Raw genomic sequence first — 24377 nt, 5'->3', positions numbered from 1 at the left:
GACCCAAAACGTCAGCCTTCCTGCTCCTATGATGCTGCTTGGCCTGCTGTGTTCATCCAGCTCTACACCTATTTAACCAGGCATGTTCTTTAGATCTATATGTAACTCCAGATAGATAGCAACGTGGTTGACTCTGAACTGCCCTGTGAAATGGTCCTAGTAAGCCACTTAGTTATATCAAACTGCAAAAAAACAAGGAATGAAACTACATCTGGAGCATGTGGCATCAATTTAGGTATTGGAAATGACAATGGGAAACCCAGACACGTCAACCCTGCAAAATGCTCCTTTACTAACATTGGGGTGGTGTGTGTCGGGAGGGGGCATAGGGCGTGCTAGTGCTGATGTTGGGAGAGCTGTCTAAAAGACTAGTCAAGCAACAGTCTGACATAGTCATACTCACAGTGTCATGCATTACAGTCAGTGACCCAGACAACACCATCCCCATCACTTTATAATAGCAGACAAAAATATATCCCTCCCCGATGAGCTCAATGAATTTTATGCTTGTGTTGAACAAAAGGCCAGTGAAATCGTGTCATCTGCTCCAACAGTATCAGTAGCCCCTGTTCCCACAGACAGCGCTGCGGATCTAAGATTAGCCTTTCTCAGAGTGAACTCAAAGAAAGCAATTGGCCCGGATGAAGTGCCTTGGCTGTGCATGGACCAGCTGGTGGGCGTATTCGCTGAGATCTTTAACGTCTCCTTGGTACAATCTGAAGTCCCCATCTGCTTCAAGAAGAATACCATTGTCTGAAGAAAAATCGCGCAGTGTGCCTCAATGATTAACGCCCATTGGCTCTTACCTCCATAACTATGAAATGCTTTGAGAGGTTAGTCATGGCTCATATCAAGTCTAGTCTCCCAGCCTGCCTTGATCTCTTGCAATTTACCTTCCAACGCAACAGGTCCACCACAGACAGCATCTCCTGGGCCCTACACCCATCCCTGGAACACCTGGATTACAAGGATACCTATGTCAGCCTCCTACTTATTGATTACAGCTCCGCCTTCAACACTATAATTCCAACTAAACTCATCTCCAAACTCTGAGACCCAGGTCTCTGTTCCACATTCTGTAACTGGATCCTCAACTTCCTGACCCTCAGACTGCAATCAGAATAGGCAACAAATACTTCCCCCACAATAATCCTCAACACCAGCGCCCTGCAAGGCTGTGCACTCAGCCCCTTACTATACTTCCTGTACACACATGACTGAGTAGCCAATTTTCATCCTAACTCCGCCTACAAGTTTGCTGATGACACCACCGTTATGGGCCGGATCTCAAACAACACCAAGACAGAATACAGGAAAGAGAGTGCTTGGTGGCATGGTGTAAACATAACAATCTCTCCATCAGCGTCAGCAAAATGAAAGAGCTGGTCATTAACTTCAAGAAGCAAGGTGGAGGACATTCCCCTGTCTACATCAATGGTGCTGAGGTGGAGACGGATGAGTGCGTCAAGTTCCTAGAAGTGATGATAACTACTTGGTCCACCCATATTGATGCCACGGAAAACAAAGCTCCTCCATGTTGAATGCCACTCAGAAGAAACATTGAGGGTGACAATTGTGCAGAATGTGCTCTGAACGTGCATTACCAAGGGTGGCTCAGGAGTGGTACCATTGATTGAGCTGGACAAGTCCTAAAGGGTATAGCTGCTAGACTGGGTCTGTGGTGGGTACTGACAGTACCAACAATAGGGAACAACATACTTGGCCTTGTCCTCAACAATCTGATGCATCTGTCCATGACAATATTGGCAAGTATGATCGCTGTACTGTTCTTGAGGAGACGAAGTTCCATCTTCACATTGGGAATACCGTCCATTGTGTGGTATGGTATTATCACCGTGCTAAATGGGGCAGAGCTTGAACAGCTGTAGCAACTCAGGACTGTGAGGTACTGTAGGCCAACAACAACAGCAACAGAACTGTACTCCAGCACAATCTGCAACCTCATATCCCCCACTCTACCATTATCATCAAACTGGGAGATCAACTCTGGTTCAATGAAGGATGCAGGAGGGCATGCCACAAGCAAAATCCCTAAAAGCGCGGCATCATCCACATGAAGTTACAACACAAAACTATGTGCATGCCAAGCAGCACAAGCAGAATGCTAGAGGCAGGACTAAGCAATCCCATAACTAACAGATTGGTGCCAAACTCTACAGTCCAGCCTCACCTAGTCATGAATGGTGGTGGACAATTAAATATGTAACAGGAGGGGAAGGTCCACAAATATCCCCATCATGAATGATGAGGGATCACATCATATCAGTGTAAAATGCAAAGCTGATGCATTTGCAATCATATTCAACCGAATGCGCCAAGTGGATGATCCATCTGGGCCTCCTCCTAAAATCAGTAGCATCACAAATGCCAGACTTCAGCCAATTCGATATGCTCCGTACGATATCAATCAACAGTTGGAGCCAGTGGATAGTGGATCCACTATCCATCTATGGGTCCTGGCAACATTTCAGCAATACTACTGAAGATTTGTGCTCCAGAACAATACAGCTACAACACTGGCATCTACCCAACAATGTGGAAAAGATCCTGAAGAAAAGGATCAGAAAAATGAAAGACTTGGGGAAAAAAAAGAAATACCCCACTGAATTCTGAAGACTGCCATTGAACTGTTTCCTCAGTACTTTTCCCTTTTGTCCATGATACCAATATTTGATCGTCTGTATGTGTGTAGGTTTTAGAATAGGGTTAGAATTTTTTTCTGGGTCACTTACGTAATGTTAGAATCCATTTATTTGTCATAAATAGTCCATCTGTTGAATGCAGAAGCCTGATGCAGGTTGTCTGTTAATTTTATTCAATGATGGTCTATTAAGGTCACTGAATCTAGACTTTGGATGGAAATCTCAGTGCCATGCATTATGGTCATTATAGGTTTGCTATGCAGTGTTGGTATGGTTGTCTAAATGAATTCTACTTTAACTCTTTCGTTTGGCTTAAAATCATTTTATAGAGCAACTTGAAAATTATTTTCCAATAAATATGACTGATTTTTGAGTTGCCTAGTCTCTATACTGCAATGGTGAACCAAGGTATGAAGGTGATTTCACATAAAGTCATAGAAATACTGAATTTTATAGCAGAGAAAGAGGCCATTCAGTCTGAAGAAGGGTCTAGGCCCGAAACGTCAGCCTTCCTGCTCCTCTGATGCTGCTTGGCCTGCTGTGTTCATCTAACTCTACACCTTGTTATATAAGCCGTTCAGTCCATTGGGTCTGTGCCAACTGTGATAAAAGCTGTGTTGATTGATATATGATTGACATTTATTAATAACATTATTCTTTATAGTTTGGGTTTCAAACTAGTGACATATTGGTGTTGGTCTATTTTGGTGAGGGAATTTAAAAATTGATTACGTCAGTCTTTCTCGATCCATGATTTTAAAACTAAAGAGAGCAGGTGACTGCACGAACCCTTGGAGTGTTAATGGAAGTTTATTTATATTGTGGGAGTTTATGGTGGGAGAGAGAAAACGTGATGTCATTGGCTGTATCAGAATTTAGAATGAGCAAATTTTAAAATTTTTAATTCAAAATATTTTGAGTTCAGTTCAAACGAGCAAGTTACAGTCAGTGAATGTGATCTATTTGGATTTCTAGAAGGTCTTTGACAAAGTGCCACACAGTAGGCTATTAAATAAGAGCTAATGGTCTTTGGGAGAAGGTACAGGCAGGGGTAGGCAATTGACTGACTGGCACAAGGCAGATAGTGGGGATGGAGGGGTCTATTTCATTTGGCAGCTGCTGACTAGGGATCAGTGTCAAGATGACACTTTTATACAGTAACGATCTGGAAATAGGAATTGAGCATTGTTGCTAAATTTGCAGATGACACAGAGATGTACTGCTGAGGCTGTATAAGGCTCTGCACAGACTGCATTTGGAATATTGTGAGCAGTTCTGCGCCTGGTAGCTAAGAAAGGATGTGTTGGCTTGGACAGGGTTCAGAAGAAGATTACACAAATGATGCCAGGGATTACGGCCTGGCACATGAGGAGCAGTTGAGGGCTCTGAACCTGTTCTCAATGGAGTTCAGAAGGATGAGAAGGGATCTGATTGAAACTTACAGAATACCGAGGGGCCTGGATACAGTTGTCATGGAGATGTTTCCACAACAGGAGAGACTAGGACCAAAGGGCACAGCCTCAGAGTGAAGGGATGCCCCTTTAGAACTAAGATGAGGAGGACTTTCTTCAGCCAGGGGGTGGTGAATCTGTGGAACTCATTGTCACAGAGGGCTGTGGAGGCCAAGTCATTGAGTATATTAAGACAGAGAGACATAGGTTCCTGATTGGTAAAGGGATTGAAGGTTTATGGGGAGAAGGCAGGATAATGGGGTTGAGAGACATATCAGCCATGATCAAAAGGCAGTGCAGATTTGATGGGCTGAATGGTCTAATTCAGCTCTTATGTTTTATGGTCATATAAATGAGACCTGACTGGGGCCAGAATTAAGTATAGTGTCTCCTGGTAAGTATGTGCTTACAGTTCAGTGAGAGACAACCACGTTAAATTAAGAGAGATTTATCAGGCCAAGTTTCATTCTGGGCTCAGACATGTCCAGCAGTAACATCAGCTGGGAAAATAACACAACTCTTTGTAAGAGCTATTCAACATGTCTCTTCCAGCGTAGAGCTCTGCAACTTCCTTCTTCAGAAACCATCATCATGTGGTCTGGTGAACATTATTATTAGAATTTGATTCAGCCAGTCGACTCAGAATTAACCAAGGCTCTTCTATTTTTAGTTCAGTTTTCACAAGAGTTCTGAGAGGTGTGTATTTAACACAGAAAGTGCCCTCAACAGAAAGCAAGCTCTTCAACACCTCAACAGAGAAAGTACAAAGGTTATGTCCCGGGCTGAGCTGCTTCATCAGGATTCACAGGCAGTTTCTCAAACATGGAGCCAAAGAGAGCAGGAAAAAGTGAACAGCTATCACAAAGATGTTGAGGGAAAAGCATACCTTTGGGACAGAGTTGAAGGGGATTTATCCTTCATCGATTACCTTAGAGAGATTCCCAAAGTGTGGATCTTGACCCCTGGGAAGAGAATTTGGGGCCGTATAATCCATGGCAAGAATGGATATAGCACTGAGGTTTGAAAGCTACTCGACCTCTTTAAGGTGCCATTATATTCTGCCCATGGGAGTCGCTTAATTATCTGATCTCTGTGGCCTGATTTCTGTTAGCCATCATAAGCTGTTAAAAATGTGGGTCTTTGCTTTATCTTTCAGGATGAACCCAACAGTTTTAACCCCTTGTCCACCACTTGCTACCCATTCAACAAACTCTCTAACCCTGTGTTTCCCAAACATTTTCCCACCATGACCCCATTTCAACGCTTGTACATTGCTATGCTCCCATAGTTAGAACTGAGTTGTCCAGGTGGGAGAAGAGCTTAGTCCCCATCCCCAGTATTATCCACATAACTTACATACCCCTGGACACTATGGGCAATTTAACATGGCCAAACCACCTAACCTGCATATCTTTGTGACTGTGGGAGGAAACCAGAGCAGACTCACACAGACACAGGGTGAATGTGCAAACTCCATTCAGACAGGTGTCCAAGGGTGGAATCGAACCCAGGTCCCTGGTGCTGTAAGGTAGCAGTGCTAGCCACTGTGCCGCCCCAGATTTTCTTCCTTATGTCCCTTACTCCTCAAGTCTTTGACTGAATTTATTTGTGTTGGTAGGTGGATCAGGAAAGTGTATAAAGAGGTATAGAAACAATACATAGAGGTAAAATTGGTGGGCTTTCTGTTTCTCTGCTGGCTTTTTTAGATCAGAGATTAAATCAACCTGGCAGCCTGGCCACATGCTCTGCTCAGATTGTACAAACCAAGGGATCAGTCAAAGGTTGTTTCAATTGCTGGATACACTGTCACTTAAGCAGGAAGTTCCTGTGGGAGGAAGCTTGATGGCTAGGCTGGGACACTGAGGTGATGACCGTTTGAAAAGGTAGGATCCTTGGCTATATCTAAAAGCTATAGTCAGCACTGCACAGGCAGTTTTTCTTTGAAGGTCCCCTTATTCGGATAGGTTTCAATGTAAGGCAACATCTTGGCACAGTAAGGTTTATCGTAGTTCGATGTCTACCTCGTCTGGAATTAGCAGCCTTTCTGGGAAGCGATGTGAATTATCCTACTATTTTCTCATGGAAACAAGTTGCTTGGTAAAGTAGGATGTTAAGTATTTAATCTGCACTGTATCACCAGTCCTGAGGTGAGCAGGGTGGAGCAGTAAATGAGCAGGGCAGTAAGAAAATCTGGATTTTTCACTGTCTGAACCACAGATTCTGCCGCTGTACTGGGTTAGGGTAGCTTGGCAAACCTGCTACAGGTTGAAAGCCTAGTGTCTATCCAAATGCTCTGAACATCTCATTAGCAAACTGCTGGAAACAACAACTTCTGCAATACTGTGGGCAGTGAACATCTGCCACAAGGCTCCCACAATGGTTTCAACGGTCATTGATGTCAGTTTTACAACCTCAAACTATCTCGAGTAGTAATTGACCATGATGAAGTAAGAGTGGGCTTCATGGATGAAGAGGTCCATGCCTAAATGGGCCAGGAAAAACTGTAGGATTGAGAGCTTTCCATCATTCTCTACTACACATGGCACATGTATATAATTAGCTACAAGGTTTTCTAACTGTTTCAAGATCTCCAGCAACCAAACAGCCCCACACCTCCGCATCACTGCTCTTGCCTTGCACTTGGTTATGCCAAACTGACCTTTCCTAATCTTCTGAAGAAGATTATTCTACAATGAGTGGGGAGTTAACAGCCAATGACTAAAACCAGTACATTTTCAATGGCAGAGAGATGCTGCCTGTGTTTGTAGCAAGTCTCCTGAGCAGGGACTATGCGTCAAACTGCAGGCCATCTTTGGGCACAAGGATGCTCTTAGGGTCTTTCCTTTTGTTCCTCATAGAATCCCTACAGTTTGAAACAGGCCATCTGGCCCAACAAGTCCACACTGCCCCTCCGAAGAGCCAGACCCATCCCCCTATCCCTGCATTTCCCATGTCTAACCCTCCCAACCCAAACATCCCTGGGCACTATGGGCAATTTAGCATGGCCAATCCACCTAACCTGCACATCTTTGGACTGTGGGAGGAAAGCAGAGCACCCAGTGGAAACCCACGCAGACATGGGGAGAATGTGTAAACTCCACACAGACAGTCGCCCAAGGCTGGAACTGAACCTGGGTCCCTGGTGCTATGAGGCAGCAGTGCTAACCGCTGAGCCACCGTGCCACCCCGTTCCTCCAGGATGAGGCTAAGATAATTGGGTGAGGCTGGCCAAGATAATGTGGTTTGTTGGGCATCAGTCCCAAAATTAGTGCAGTCTAATGTGAAAACATCGGCTGTGGCTCTAAACAGAGCATTTGCCAATGTCTGGTATCTGTCATGGACATACTGTCATGAACCTTAGCAGGCCCTGAATGGTTTATGGTGGGAAACTTGCGTGAGATGTCAAGCAATGTCCTTCTGCTGGTTGAGGTCAAAATGTCAGATTTTGCAACCAAGATCCAGGCATTGAGATCAGATTCTTGTTTGGGATTGGCATGAGTCGTATGAACAAGGACTATTACTCATTATCACCTTCATTATTGCTTAATTTTGCTTTGTCAATATATACTCTCCCATTCTACCACCCACTGGATAGAAAATATCTGCATTCCTGACATAAAAGCGTCTCCAGCTCACTAACTTATAGTCATAGGGTCATACACCAGTCAAACTCCTATGCTGTAGTGAAAAAAGTCCCAGCCTATCCAGCCTCTCCTTATGACTCAAACGCTCTTGTGAATATTTTCTGCACTCTTTACAGTTTAATAGTAACCTTCCATCTTTGACACTAGTCACTAATGCCTCAGGGCGTACTCCGTTGGGAGTGACTACATGTACCCTACATTCACGGATATCAGAATCCCACTGGCCTCACCGCAGCATCGTGGTACTTCTCTGACCCCTTAGTGTATGGTTCAGCACACTATGTTACACCTTGGAGCGCACTGTCATTGGAATACTGTTGCAAGGACATTTTGTGGGCAGGGACATGCACCCAGCTCACTGACTGGACCAGGCTGCATCTCAAGGCTGCTGGCTTAGCACTCTCCAGAGGTGTGTAGGAGGCAGCTCTGCCAGGATGTCCTGCAAGTAATCTGTGCTCCCTTCCTCAGGAAGTGGATGACAGGAATGTGCAGCAATGTCATCCTCTTGACACCTTGGAAATCCCATTTGTCCTACAGGAGACAAAAGACAGAATGCATTTGCAGTGGGGACGATGGGGGAAGAGCACAAACTAGTTATTTCACTGGTGGCCAGAACATGAAGATTTCAACATTTCCCCATGATTGGTCCTGGAACCCCACCAGCCACCCTGACTCTCTTGGTCATTTCCTCCTGAAATATGACAAAGAGAGTGTTTGAGTGAGATGAAAGTGAGGCGGGGGGTGCAAGTGGGAGAATGGTGAAAGAGTGAAAAGGTGGTGCAGAAGCTATGCAGGGTTAGTGGACTAGAAGCTTGGGAGCAAAGGAGAGTGAGCGAGGGAAGATGTTGCAACTAACTGTGAGAGTGATACAGCATGGGTTTCATGGGGATGTGGGTGCAGTAGCAGAGACAGAATGAGTGTGAGGGATCAGAGAGAAGATGGAGGCACTTACCTTGGTGGAGCTGAGAAGATCATTGACCATCTTGCAGCATGGTGCTGCACTAGGTAGCATGGTGGCTCAGTGGTTAGCACTGCTGTGTCACAGCGCCAGGGACATGGGTTCCATTCCACACCCTCAGGCAACTGTCTGTGTGGAGTTTGCACATTCTCCCTGTGTCTGTGTTGGTTTCTGCTGGGTGCTCTGGTTTCCTTCCACAGTCCAAAGATGTGCAGGTTAGGTGGATTAGCCATGCTAAATTGCCTGTACAATCCAGAGATGTGCAGGCTGTGTGGATTAGCCATGGCAAATGTGGGGCTATGGGGATGAGGTGGGTTTGGGTGGGATGTTCTCCGAAAGGGTGGTGGGACTTGATGGGCCAAATGGCCTCTTTCTACACAGTAGGAATTCTATGATTCCTCTGTACTGTGGAGGTAGCACTGACCAAGGCAGACATCTTGGACCAGGCTGGCCAGGCCTGGCGTTGCAGCCTCCTCTGGCAGTCCTGCGAGAGAAGACAGTGCCACCTCCGTACCACCCTGACCACTAGGACCGTGTCTGCAAAATGGGGTTCAAATTTCCCACTGTTTTCTAAGAACTGGGCAAATGTCCACAAACATGCAGGGAAGCTCCAGACTGCCAGCCCTTGGATGGGTGCATCATGGCCAATTAAATATATCACCAACGTCAGGGGTCCCGGGATACTGTGGTTGGTTCGCTCACCGAGCTAGTTCGTTAGCTCGCAGGTGTTTCATTACCCTGCTGGGTAACATCATCAGTGCAGCCTCCGATGAAGCTTGGTTGTGTTTTCCCACCTGGTATTTTAAACTCTGGGGTCCGTTGGAGTTGATTATCTCATTTCTGGTATTTCTTCGCAGTGGTCTATATGTAGGGTCTAATTTTACATATTTATTGATGGCCTTCTTGGTGGAGAACCAGGCCTCCAGAAATTCCTGTGTTTGTCTCCGTTTGGCCTGTCCTAGGATCCTGATGTTGTCCCAATCGAACTGGTGGTTCTCCTTATCCATGTGAATAGAGACATGTGAGTATCGGTCGTATCTTTTTGTTGCTAGTTAGTGTTCATGTATTCTTGTGACCAGTTTCCTTCCTGTCTGTCCAATGTAATGTTTGTTGCAGTCCTCACATGGAATCTTGTATATCACGTTGGTTCTGTCCATAGTGGGTAAGAGGTCTTTGGTTCGAGTTAGCAGTTGGCATAGGCTTTGTGTGCCACTCTGATGCTCAATGGCTGTAGGACTCTTGTGGTCAGTTCGGATATGTTCTTGTTGTTCTACGAAGAGAAACCGAAAATGAGGTAATCAACTCCAACGGACCCCAGAGTTTAAAGCCAACCAACTGCAGCATCCACAACCTGAGCTACAAATCTACTCAAGTACCTTAGTCCTGGGATACCCCAACAGAGGTGAGTATTTCCGCCTACAACAATTTGCAGAATTGGATTAGCATCGGATGAAAGGCACATGGTAGATAGTTAATGGATAATCTGGCCATGGAGGGAATGCGAAGTAGGTTTTCCAGACTGATGCCTGGGATGGCAGAGCTCACATATGAGGACAGACTGGATCAGTTAGGACTGTATTCACTGGAGTTTAGAAGAATGAAGGGGATCTCATTGAAACCTATAAAATTCTCACAGGACTACACAGAGTAAAGGCTGGAAGGATGTTCCTGATTACTGGTGAGCTTAGAACCAGGGGTCACAGTCTAAAGATACGGGTGGGCCATTTAGGACTGAGATGAGGAGAAATGTCTTCATCCAGAGAGTGGTGAGCCTGTGGAATTCTCTACCACAGAAAGTGATTGAAGCTAAAATATTGAATGTTTTCGAGAAGAGTTAGAGATATTTCTTAAGACTAAAAGGACCAAGGTGTAAGAGGAGAAAGCAGGAACAAGGAACTGAGTTGGATGATCAGCCATAATCATATTGAATATCTCTATGAGGTGAGTTTGGGGTGATTGCATGTGAAATCTTGCTGGGTCTTGTGGAGAGAAACTCTTCATGAAGCCCAAACTTCTGCCATACATCTGGTGAGTGGCCTAATGTCTATACTTCAACTTAGTCTGGTCCAATAGAACATAGTACAGGCCCTCCAGCCCATGAAGTTGTGCCAAACCTTTACCCTAAAGTCTATCTATCCCCCTCCCCTATCTTGTACTAGCATCCATATGCCTATCTAATATTCACCTGAATGCTGACACCTAGCTGATTTCATGTAAGATTCAGTCCATCGAGGCTCACATAAGAATTGTATAAGGCTGCAGCAAAATTGCTTATATGAGGAGTCATTTTTGCAGACTCCTTTTCAATCAATAAGGAAGTCAACAGTTTACTATTGGTCTCGTCATGACTTTGAAGCTTGAAATGTGATCAGAAATGTTTTCACAGGCCCATGTAACTGCTGAAACTTCTTTCCTGATGATGGTATACTGGGTTTCCATATCCAATAATGCCCTTGAAATGCAATTTAAGGGTTTGGCTGGACTATATCATCTACTTTGATGTGATGTTTTAGGCAACATCTGTGTCAAGACACTGTAGCATTGGATTACATAGGATTGCACATTGATATTGTCACATATGTATATTTTTCAGACGGAAGGTCTATCTCCTCTGGTCAAATGTCTTATTTAGTCAACACATGCTGTAGAATATTCTGCATTAAATGGAATTTTGTTGTACAATGCTTCTTAAACAACCTTTTAGACTCTCTAACATCTGCTATGTAGAGAACGCATTCTAGAGTTTTATCCTCCATTCACTGAAGAAGTTCAGTTACTGACTTATGGAAGACAATGACAATTCTGTAACAAATAAGATATTGTAAGTTTGGAATGTTGCATGGTTCATATAATTTATATGAGCCATTATTGAAGTTATCAACAGATTCCTGGAAGTTGGCATCTGCTGTTGAAGCATGAATTCATCAATGTTCTTTTTGTTCTTAAAGTGAAATGTTGATCAAAAGCTGTTGGATTGTCAAATGTAATTTTTTTCTCATTGATCTCTTGTCTACGTAACACATCATCTGATGTTCTTCCCATATAGAGAAGTATGCTAACTTGTGTTGCCTTTGATTTGGTATCCAGTCTTGAAGCTGTTCAAACCCTTAGTTATTGTACTTTTCACATTTTGCCAATTTGCTGATCCATCAAATGGATCTGATAGTTTGAACTTTTTGGTTGGAAAGATCAGTGCAGGTGAATTTTATTGCATTAGCTGATTGTTAATAGCCATCTGAAGTTATTGAATATTTTTGACCTTGATGATCATTGTTAAGATTTTGATTTCCTTGAACTGCAGACATTTTATTGCATGCTTAGTTAATGGAAATTATTGTTGAACATTTGTTGTTGCAAAGGTTGCAGTTCTAGTTCTAAAACTGAAAGGTTTCTGCTGTTCCAAACATCATTTTTTTGATGTAAAATTAGCTTTCTTTTGTTAATGTGGCATCTTCATAGAAATGAACAAAAATGCCTGAAGATTTCTAAAAGATCTGCAGGTTGACATTTTCTCAAAATAGTGGCAATCAATAAAATTCAAAGGCTTCTGACTCTACCAAAGATGGCAGCTATGATGTCTTTTGCACTGACTTCTTCCCTTTACAAACAAGTGCTGAATTCAACACCACGTGCTCAGATTTGTGCTATTGTTCTTTCTTCCTGATTTGTTGCCTTTTTTTAACCAATTAGAGTCATTCAAACATTTTAGCTGCTGAATAAAACTTGAATTTTTTGCTCAAACAATTGAAATAATAAAAATTCAACAAACTTGACTTACATTCTGAAATATCAAATTCTCATAAATGATTTTAATTTTTGATTTTGTCAGTTGATTTACTTTAAGTATGTTTCTGAATTTATTTGTTGTTAATTTTGTCATTGAGTAAATAGGTTTGTTATTGTTTAATTACTATTAGAAGTCTTGGCTCTGTTTCTCAGTCAACTTTTTCATAGGAAAACAAAGCATTTTTAAATGTCGCTTTCTTCCTTCTCAGAAGTCAAAATGACTTCAGGCATCTAGCAATCAACTTTTTTCTCACCCCAGTGCTCAATTCTGGTTTATCCCTTTGACTGCTAGTTGACTTTTACTACTCTCACTGTTTAATTATTTAAAAAAAATTGTTTCCCCTATTTCTTGCTGTAAAAAGCTTTTAGTCACAGTCATTGTCATAGAATTATACAGATGGAAACAGACTCTTCAGTCCAACCAGTCCATGCTAGACACAATCCAAACTAAACTAGTCCCACCTGCCTACTCCTGGCCCATGTTCCTCTAAACCTTTCCTGTTCATGTACTTATCCAAATGTCTTTTAAACATCGTAATTGTACCAACATCTACTGCTTCCTCAGGAAGTTCATTTCACACGCGAACCATCCTCTGTGTAAAAAAAAACTGCTCCTCATGTCTTTATAAAATCTTTCTCCTCTCACCTTAAAAATGTGCCTAGTCGTGAACTCTTCCTTCCTAGGGAAAATACAACTACCATTAACTTTATCTATACCCCTCATTATTCAGACTTACACTTGTTTCTGGTGAGTTCCTCTCCAGGGGTTTTCTGTTCAGCACTTATTTTTTCTTCTCTGCAGCAGTTTTTCAGCTTTTTGGCTCTTCTGGTTGCTAGCTTGTTTTAAAAGCTGGATCGATAATATTTTGAAAAACAAAATGACATCTTGAGTTGTTACAGAGATAGTAGGAACTGCCGATGCTGGAGAATCTGAGATAACAAGGTGTAGAGCTGAATGAACACAGCAGGCCAAGCAGCATCAGAGGAGCAGGAAAGCTGACATTTCGGGTCTAGACCCTTCTTCAGAAAAATATCTCTTGAGTTCTTTTTTGCAAAGGACTCCAAGTCTATTTCTTGATTTTAATGCAGCCATGATTTTCTCAGCAGTAAATCCCACTACTACTGCCACCATCTTTTGTTACATGATTTTATGCCAACATTATTGAGTTTGGATTCAGGACAGGCAGTTTGAGAAGGCAAGGTCAAGAACTGTCTTCCAGATTGGCCTTCTTCATAAAACTGTTTATTACATATTTATTTTAAATACTACAATACATGGTCATCAGAAATAAACTAGACTCTAATCTTACTGTTGAATTATTGAAAGACTATCCCATACACTCTACTGCCTAATGTTAGCCAGTCCATTTGAAATATTTCACTGCATGTATTCTCTCTCTTCTTTCTCCCCTACCTCCATATATGTATGCCATGTGCTATGTATGGCCAGTGAAGAGCAGCTCCTTGATAACATTGCAAAGGTTGCTCCAGGGTTTTGAAGCCCTTGAGCAATAGGTGGCTTGGACAGTTGAGGGGTGGGGGAAGAGTTCTGCAGTAGCCATATCTGCCTTGGAGCTCGCAGCCTGCAAAACTTCAGCCCACAACTCTACTAGGGATCCCTGGCACCCACTTTGAGAAAGCTTGTTCTCACCCTCCCCTCCACACACCCACCCCCACCTTTTAATCTGCGGGTTGCACATAGCTTGAGGCTTTAATACAGTCTGGGGCTCAACAGGAAAAGGTTTGGGAAGAACACTAAGACCTTGATGTTGGAAATTCAAAATGGAAATGTTGATTCATCCTCTATCAATGGCAAAACCAACTTTAATAAACACAGGTAGGAAGAAAATATGAGGATGAGCGCACTAAAACTTTAAAACTCCTGCAACTTTTGTGAGGTCTCACGTGGAATACCTAAACAGGAGGTGGTAAAGATGTCTGTGGAACTTAAAACTGTGAATTTTTTTACCTAACAATTGGCTGAAAACATTTTGACTTCCCTGAGAGATTTTCCTGCAGTGTTTACCAAACCAAGAAAGAAGCATAGAAACAAAAACAGAAGTTGCTGGAAAAGCTCAGCAGCTCTGGCAGCATCTGTGAAGAAAAAAAATCAGAGTTAACGTTTCGGGTCCGGTGACCGTTCCTTAGAACTGAAACATATCCAGGTGATTCGATTTCTGCGTCATTGTTTCTTAGGCAAATGTTTTTGACACTGTCAAAATTCTCAGGTACTCCAGAGTTTCTGGACAAGGTAAGGACTTAATGACTGGCAGGACCAAGAGTATATTTCCGCAACCAACGAATGGTAAGGACTGGGAAAGAAATGAGAGAGAGGGAGGGAGGGAGGGAGTGAATTGGAGTGAAATTAAATCTCTGAAAAGCAGAGGACTAAAACTTCAGGTGATTTGCAACAGAACCAAATGTAACACAAGGAAATACAACTAATTTGAATAGTAGATAACAAGGTGTAGAGCTGGGATGAACACAGCAGGCCAAACAGCATCAGAGGAGCAGGAAGGTTGACGTTTCGGGCCTAGACCCTTCTTCAGAATCATTGAGTGGGAATCTGCTTTTAGTCTAACAGTGAGTGTAGGGAATAGGAAGTCCTGCCTTCTTCCATAGCATTGGTTTAAAGAGAAGAGACCCAATGATTGGCTCAGCAATCCGTCAGTAATTCTGACCTTGTTGGGGAAACAAATGCAAAAAAATTCTACGGGGAGTCGGGGGCAATTTAAGCTGCAGAGGGGATTCAGTTCGGAGCTTTCTGGTGGTGTCATAGTGCCTTATCACAGGAGTTGTTTTCCCCTCGCCACTGAAATGCAGCATAGTCTTTGATGATTTCAGCTGTTCCTTTAAATAACCAGCAGCCACATCCGACAATGATGATAATGATGAGCAGATGGAAGGCTGGTTTGCAGAGAGAAGCCACGGTCTGATCCCACGGTAGGACATTGGTAAACGGCAGCTCCAGCTGGACGGGAGTGCAGCAAAAAGGCTGAATGATCCCAGCAGTGGGAAACACACTGAGCTCCATGCTAGTCTCGGGGAATCACGTTCTAACTTCCTCTGTGAACCACTGACCTGCCTTTTCGCAAGAAATCTGGAAACCGACACACACAAATATCCTGTATGGTCATCCAAAACAAGAATTCCCAATTTGCCTGCTGCATTCGAACAATCTTTCTAATCGATATGTTCCGCTTTGCTTTGAGGATAACGTGCATCTGTGTGCTCTGCCTTCTCCTGTATGGAATACTTGTGAATTTCATACAGCTGTTCGATTACGGGTAGGTCATTTTATTTTTTAAAAACTCTTCACTTGTTTCTGGGCTAGTTCACAATTAACCTTCTTGTTGCAGGACGAATCGACATACTGCAGGTAAGCTGCTCATCTCGAGGCTGAGAATATCTCCCACAGTCAGTGATGGTTTTTCGCTTGTGTTTTTGTGACTCTGGGACCAAAGGAGTCTCCCCCGCGGATCCTTTACCCCACCGCCCCCCCTCCCGGGTCCTGTTGCTGGAGGTGATTAGAACATTTGTTGTTTGGGCAAGTTTACTTTGAGTACCTTTTAACTTGTGCGCTGTTCTCTCCTGGTCCTTTATAAAACGCAACAGCGGAATATAAAGACCCAGTTTCTTTTTCCCCCTCACGTTAAGGCTTTATATCAAGATTTCTATTAAAAGCTTTTCTTGGGGGCTAGCGGAGCTTGTGTGAATTTTATTTCCTCTTTGGAGAGTACAGAAGGAAAATGATAGATAATAGTGCGCCATACTGTTAGTTTCTGATGCGCCATCAGGGCACCCAAAAAGCCCAAGGGAAGCCAATTCGCCAGTGGTCAGACACACATTTAGGTGGACTGCTTTCACAGGAACCTTGTGTGTAACCGAGTAAGTAGGTGACTGAGTAACATCGAGAATGATCTGGGAGCAGGTTAGCTGCTTGATATCTCAAGCAGGCCGTGGCATTTGAGTTCGAGGTTTAAATACAAGAAGAAAATTAATATATCTTTTTATTTCTAAAAGGCATTTTTTTTTAAGTTGCAAAAATATACTTTATTCATAAAAGAAATCTTTGTCTCCGTACATAGTTACCAGAGCAGTTCGGTTCTGCTCAGTTTATGCAAATTGGAGAACAAACAAACATTTCGGGGTTGGACTTTCCCTACAGTTGCAACAAAAACCAAAACCAATTATACAAGATACTATTTACTTGTATTTGAGGCACCAGGAGGGTCCAATACCTGAATGGACCCCTACTGTACTTTGGTAGAACGACCATAGATCAGTTACACAAACTGAGCAAGAATACTAACGGGAAGGGAGTCTGACCCCCATATTAGCAACTAAACACAGAATGTGTGTGTCTCTGTCTGTCTGTTCACGACAGTTTTTAGATACAGATCCATTCATGCATTGCAATTTTTGAAAATAAAGTGGACGTTCCTGTAATGTCTCATTATCTGTGCATTGCACAAGCAGTACTTTGTGCATTTCTGCTAGTTAATCCTTCATCTGCACATCATCATTGAACAGTCACTGATACAATTCAAGCCACCTGATCTATCATGTTTGTGCTAGTCATTTATTCACCTAACCTCACTTCCATTCACTTTCTCCATTATCCTACTTTGCCTGCAAAATTTATTCCATTGATCTTCTCGCGTGCCATTTTTTAATGGCTACTTTACAGCTTGTGTGGTGGCTATGACTGCTTCTTTCTTTCATAAGATGATGATGTTTGCTGGAAATGTCAGCACTCGGTTACTGTCACTAATTGCTCTTGACTGTAATGACTTGCTAGTTAAGGGGAAACTGCATTGCTGTGGATCTGGAGTCATAGATCGATCAGACCAAATAGAGTCATAGAGATACACAGCATGGAAACAGACCCTTCGGTCCAACTTGCCCATGCCAACCATGTAGCCTAGATAAACGTAGCCCCATTTTCCAGCATTTGGCCCATGCCCTCTAAACCCTTCTTATTCATGTACCCATCCACATGCCTTTTAAATGTTCTAATTGTTCCAGCCTCTACCACTTCCTCTGGCAGCTCATTCCATACATGCACCACCCTCTGCGTGAAAATTTTGCCCCCTAGGTCCCTTTTAAATCTTTCCCCTCTCACCTTAAACCTAGGCCTCTAGTTTTTGACTCCCCACTCTGGGGAAAAAGACCTTGTCTATTTAACCTATCCATGCCCCTCATGATTTTATAAACCTAACCAGCTGGTGGTTTGCATCAGTTGCTGATAGTCTCATACTCTGTTCAATTCCATACTTTCATAAGGGGATTTAAATTTGTTTAGTCATTATCACCAAAGTATTTGGCTGGATAATTGATTTACTTCACAAATAAAATGCCACAACATCCCCTTTCATCCCTTATTTGTTACTTACATGCCTCAACATTTTCATATATCTGTATTAGCATTATCTGTAGCCATACATTAGTGCATTGATGTGTCAGTATTAGCACCTAGCTAGGATATATATTGTAGAAAAATGTAGGCATAAGTTATGAAACTGTAAACAGCTATATAGATAAGGTGATATGTAAATACAGATCAATAAAATGTAAAAGACAGAGCAACCAGGTCTATTATAACAAGATGTGGAGCTGGATGAACACAGCAGGCCAGGCAGCATCAGAGGAGCAGGAAAGCTGACGTTTCGGGTCTGGACCCTTCTTCAGAAGAAAATGTTGCCCCAGCTGGTTAGGTTTATAAAATCATGAGGGGCATGGATAGGTTAAATAGACAAGGTTGCCATTCTTATTCTTTCTATTACCCCCCCACTTTATTCACTAACGAGATGAGGGTGTCACTGGCTAGGCAGCATTTAATGCCCACACCTAATTGCCCAGAGGGCAGTTCAGAGTCAACTGCATTGCTACAGTCCACACCAAGTAAGGATGGCAGTTTCCTTCTCTAAAGAGCATTAGTGAACCAGATGGGTGTTTCCCCCTGACAATGGATTCATAGTCATCATTAGATTCTTAATTCCAGATGTTTTATTGAAATCAAATTCCACCATCTGCCACAGCAGGATTCGAACCCGGTCCCAAGAATGTTATTTGGGTCTCAGGATTAACAGTTCAGCGATAATACCACTAGGCCATCACTTCCCTGATGCTAACTCATGTATCCCTTTTCAAGGTTGCAGGTCAGCGACACTGCAGAAAGGCGAATAAATGACAGTGAAAAAAATGTTGGTGACACAGGTTGTGACAAGTGTTCTTACAGGTAAGAAGCAATGGGGGGTAAATCTTAAAGTTTCTATTGATTACTGGCCTCCATTTGATAGAAGGCCCCTCAGTGACAATTCAATCCCAGTGGGATGGTTTGGGAGCAATAACCATAGTGTTAATAATTGGAGAGGGAGACAAGGAAATGGGAAGAACATTTACTGATGTAAAATAAGTCAGTTCAGAGACATAGCCATGGAACTGAAAATGTGGAAGGAACAATGCCCAGTCAACTCCTTCCACTGCTTCAATCCTGTTTGAAAGTGTGACATGACAATCATTTGCCTTCTCTTTCCTACTCTCGCACATATTTCCCTTTGCTCCAACAAAAGAATGCTGAGTTCAATTGTTACTCCAAGTCAGATGCAAATAAAAGCAGGAGAATTTCCTAAACAAGAAAGCTTTAATTGATTGATTGAGGTGGTGTTATCTTCTAGGTGTTCATGAGATGTCTGTGTCACTGGCAAGGCCAGATAGTTGATGCATTGGGTTTACATTTCCAAAACTGCCCTGATTTGTGGAAGATCCCATTAGATTTCAAAGTAGAAAGTATAGCTCCTTTATCCAAAAAGGCAGGGAGTCAAAGCAGGAAATTACAGACCAGGTGGATTTCATATGTTATGGGGAAAATGATGGAACCTATTATTAAGAGATTCTAGCAAGGCTCTTGGATAAGTTCAGGATGGTCAGGCAGAGCCAACATGATTTTGTGAAAGAGAAACCATGTTTGACCAAATTATTAAGATGGCACTGTGGCTCAGTGATTAGCACTGCTGCCTCGTAGCGCCAGAGACCCAGATTCGATTCCACCCTCGGGCGACTGCCTGTATGGAGTTTGCACATTCTCGCTGTGACTGTGTGGGTTCCCTCTAGGTGCTCCAGTGTCTTCCCACAGTCCAAAGGTGTGGAGGCTAGGTGGACTGGCCATGCTAAATTGACCTATAGTGTCCAGGGAGGTGCAGGCTGGGTGGATCAGCCATGGGAAATGCCAGGATATAACGGGTGGACTGCTCCTTGGAGAGTTAGTGTGGACTCAATGGACTGAATGGCCTGCTTCCACACTAATGATTGTATGGTATTGGGAACTCTTTGAGGAAATAACATGTGCTGTGGATAAAGCAGAACCAGTGGATGTATGGTCTTTAGATTTCCAGAAGACATTTAATAAAGTTTGACGTTGAAGGTTATTGAAAATAAATGGGTCTTTTTCACATTGGCAAGATGTGACACAGGGATTGTGCTGGAACCTCAACTGAATAAATTATTTAGGTGAAAAGATGGAAGCTATTGTTGCCAAATCTACTGATTAATGTAAAGATAAGTAGTAAAATAAATTGTAAAGAGGACATAAGGAGGATACAAAAAGATATAGATAAAGTAACCAGGCAAATATGTGGCAAATGGAGTATAAGATGGGAAAATATAAAATTGTCCATTTTTGACAAGAAGAATTTAAAAAGACATATTATCTAAATGGTGAGCAATTGCAGAGCTTTGAGATGCAAAGAGGTTTGGGTGTCCTTGTGCATTTACATCCTTTCTTTAAATACGGTAATGAATACTGTGTCTAGCACTCCAGATGTAGACTCCCCAGGGCTCTGTATAAGTGAAGCATAATCTTTGAGAGGAAAAGTGAGCACAATCAATTAAAAGAGATAACAAGGTGTAGAGCTGGATGAACACAGCAGGCCAAGCAGCATCAGAGGAGCAGGAAGGCTGACGTTTCGGGTCTAGGCCCGAAACGTCAGCCTACCCGAAACGTCAGCCTTCCTGCTCCTATGATGCTGCTTGGCCTGCTGTGTTCATCCAGCTTTACACCTTGTTATCTCAGATTTTCCAGCATCTGCAGTTCCTACTATCTCTGATACAATTTTTTAATTGATTGTATTAACTTTCCTAATTACTTGATGAACCTGCTTTGCAGAATACCTACGCTCAGTTCGCACTAAACAACCGCACCTCCCCAGTCGCGAACCATTTCAACTCCTCCTCCCATTCCTCAGACAACATGTCTATCCTGGGCCTCCTGCAGTGTCACAACAATGCCACCCAAAGGTTGCAGGAACAGCACCTCATATTCCGCTTGGGAACCCTGCAGCCCAATGGTATCAATGTGGACTTCACAAGCTTCAAAATCTCCCCTCCCTCTACCGCATCCCAAAACCAGCCCAGCTTGTCCCCGCCTCCCTAACCTGTCCTTCCTCCCACCTATTCCCTCCTCCCACCTCAAGCCCTACCCCCATCTCCTACCTACTAACCTCATCCCGCCCCCTTGACCTGTCCGTCCTCCCTGGACTGATCTATCTCCTCCCTAACTCCCCATCTACACTCACCTTTACTGGCTCCATCCCCGCCTCTTTGACCTGTATCTCCTCTCCACCTATCTTCTTCTCTATCCATCTTCTATCCACCTCCCCCTCTCTCCCTATTTATTTCAGAATCCCCTTCCCCTCCCCCATTTCTGAAGAAGGGTCTAGGCCCGAAATGTCAGCCTTCCTGCTCCTCTGATGCTGCTTGGCCTGCTGTGTTCATCCAGCTCTATACCTTGTTATCTCTACTAACCTCTGTGTACTAGGATAACCAAATTTGTTTACACCTTCCGTTATGCTTGGTATAACTCAATCCAATAGAGAAATTTTGCCCTGATTCCTGTTATGTTATGGATGAGACCAGACCAATCCCCCCCAAAAAAATAGTGAGGAGATAGCCTAGACCCTAACTTTCATATTTATTTAAAGGCAAGTGTAAGGCAGTACGTTCCAGATGTGATTTGATTGGTCCATCACTAGGCTTTAATCAAAACACACTATTCTTACAACAAAGTTGAAATATTAAAAAAAGGCATAATCTTAATACTATTGAAATACTTAACAAGATAATATATGACATAACTGTTACAATAAAGGCAGCATCCCATAAACACACCCTTTGGCAAAATGCAATTCAGCAAAACGCTCTCTCGCTCTCGCTGTCTCTCCAGTCCAGAAGAAAGAAACAATCTGCCCCTTTTGATTTTTAAGAGGTGGCCTGGCTATCTAACACTTTAGTCCAGCAGAGAACTCAAGTAATTAGCTCAGCAGCCAGCAGAAACCTCCTCACTCACTGAAAGCCTTTCTGGGTCTGTGTAAGCCCTGACCCTACCTACTCATGATTCTTCTGTCTCATTAGAAACAAAAAACATCCAGCAAGAATTCAAAAGCAGTTTACCAGCTGCCTGTCTGAAGGAGATATTCTGGTATGGTTATGACAACACCCCTCTGCCAGAGAAACAGCGCAGAACACGTCTTTCTTAACGGCACAGTCCTGTCACAATTGACCCTAGTTTTAATAGGGCACCTTGATATCAAACTTGGTCAAACGCAGCCTTAATGTCAAGGGCAGTCACTCTCACTTACCCTCTTGAGCTCTGTTGTTCATCCTGGGAGCCAAGATTACAATGAAATCAGGAGCTGAGTGGGTCTGCCAGAATGCAACTGAGTGTTAGTGAGCGGGATGTTGTTGAGTAAGTGCCACTTGATAGCACTGTTGACAATCCTATCTATCATTTTGATGATAGAGTATACTGGGACTGTATTTCCCTGGGTTGCATCCGTCCTTTTTAGTGAACAGAACGTACCTGGATAATCGTTTAAACTTCTGGTTAGGTGCCAGCGTTGAAGCTCTCGTGGAACAATATGGCTAAGGGTCTGGGTAGCTCTGGAGCACATGTTTTCCGTACTATGATCAGAATTTTGTTAGAGCCTGTAGCTTTTACAGTATCCAACACCTTCAGCCTCTTCTAGATATTAAATAGAATGAATTGAATTTGCTGAAGGCTGGCATCTGGATGCTGGACACCTCTGGACATCATTGATTGCCCACTCAGCACCTGTGGCTCAACATTGCTGTGAATACTTCAGCCTTATCTTTTGCAGTGATGTGTCAGGCTACCCCACCATTGAGAATAGGGATATTTATGCAGCCTCTTCCTCCAGTGAATTGTGTAGTTCTCTGCCACCATTCACAACTGGATGTAACAAGTAAACCAGGTTGATTTTTATGACTATTTAAAAATAGTTTCATGGGCACTATTAGACTAGCTTTTAATTCCAGATTTGTTAATTAAATTCAAATTTGACCTAAACCCGTGTCCCAATCCCGGCAACATTCTGGTAAATCTTTACTGAATCCTCTCCAGTTTAATAATATCCTTCCTACTCAACACAGTTCTTCAATGATAAATAGATAGCACAGTGTGGAGCTGGAGGAACACAGCAGGCCAGGCAGCGTCAGAGGAGCAGGAAAGCTGACCAAGGGTCCCAACCTGAGATGGCAGCTTTCCTGCTCCTCTGATGCTACCTGGCCTGCTGTGTTCATCCAGCTCCACACTGTGTTATCTCAGACTCCAGCATCGGCGGTTCTTACTATCTCTTCAATAATAAAACTTTCTTTTTGTTTAGTCAGGTGACAAATTTCTGGGATGAGAATGCAACAGACTGTGCAAGGATTTACAAGGAGATTGCCTCTTCTCCTTTTGAAAGGTGAGTTGACTTTTCATGGTTCCTTACTACAATCTTGAAAGATCTTTCGAACGATGTAGATGTTAATAAACTAACTAGCATGGTTATCTCTCTGAAGCATACCGTTTATTTCCATCATGTCCCACTGACTGTCTTTATGTGAGTCTTTGCAGAGCCTGGGAATTGAAAGAGTGGGTTAGTGTACAGGGTGCTGTTGGCTCAGTGGGCTCTGTTACATCATGTTTGCTCGGACTCCGACTTCCAGGCAGGAGCTCTCCATGTCTATATAACCAGGAGGCAGGACGTTTGGCCATTTGTCAAGCACATCTAAAGTTCTTCTGTATTTCCATTAGCTTCCCATCTTGGTCTCAGTTTATCAACTCGTATCATTGCAGTCATGATAATTAGGGGCTCTGTGATTCAAATATGGCTAACTGCAAAGAATGTAAAAGTTTCAGCTGTAAAAGCTGCAGTATTATAGTGAACAACATTCCTAGAGGACTTCACAGAGTAGATGTGGACAGGTCTCTCCTTGAGGGAGAGTCTAGGACTAGAGGGCATAATTTCAGAATAAGGTGTCACTCATTAAAGATTGAGATAGAGCTATAGAGATATACAGCACGGAAACAGACCCTTTGGTCCAACTCGTCCCTGCCGACCAGATATCCTAAATTAATCTAGTCCCATTTGGCCAATATCTCTATAAACCCTTCCTATGCATATCCCCGTCCAGATGCTTTTTAAATGTTCTAATTGTTCCAGCTTCCACCACTTCCTCTGGCAGCTCATTCCATACACGCAGTACCCTCTGTGTGAAAAAGTTGCCCTTTAGGCCCCTTTTAAATCTTTGCCCTCTCACCTTCAACTTATGCCCTCTAGTTTTGGACTCCCCCCACCCCAGGGAAAAGACCTCGTCTACTCTCCCTATCCATGCCCCTCATGATTTTATAAACCTCTATAAGGTCACCCCGCAGCCTCCAATGCTCCAGGGAAAATAGCCCCAGTCTATTCAACCTCTCCCTATAGCTCCAACTCTCCAACACTGGCAACATCTTTGTAAATCTTTTGAGGGAACTTTCTCTCCGAGGGCTGTGAATCTGTGGAATTCTTTATGACAGAGAACCTTGGAGCTG

At 43.1% G+C, this 24377-nt stretch overlaps 1 protein-coding gene across 1 annotated transcript in view; it reads left to right on the top strand.

Moving 5' to 3' along the window:
• Nucleotides 1-9972: 9972 nt before the first annotated feature.
• Nucleotides 9973-24377, top strand: part of LOC109914382 (alpha-2,8-sialyltransferase 8F-like) — a 49018-nt gene continuing 34613 nt past the window's right edge. Inside the window, exons 1-4 of the mRNA XM_048614420.1 lie at nt 9973-10010; nt 14699-14753; nt 18664-18743; nt 23185-23265. Coding sequence (XP_048470377.1) covers nt 9973-10010; nt 14699-14753; nt 18664-18743; nt 23185-23265 — 254 coding nt within the window. The remainder of the gene's footprint in view (nt 10011-14698; nt 14754-18663; nt 18744-23184; nt 23266-24377) is intronic.

Source organism: Rhincodon typus, chromosome 30, assembly GCF_021869965.1.
Source record: "Rhincodon typus isolate 14 chromosome 30, sRhiTyp1.1, whole genome shotgun sequence".
Lineage (NCBI taxonomy): Eukaryota > Metazoa > Chordata > Chondrichthyes > Orectolobiformes > Rhincodontidae > Rhincodon > Rhincodon typus.
The sequence above is the reverse complement of the archived record's forward strand: the minus strand, read 5'-3'. Positions and strand labels throughout refer to the sequence as shown.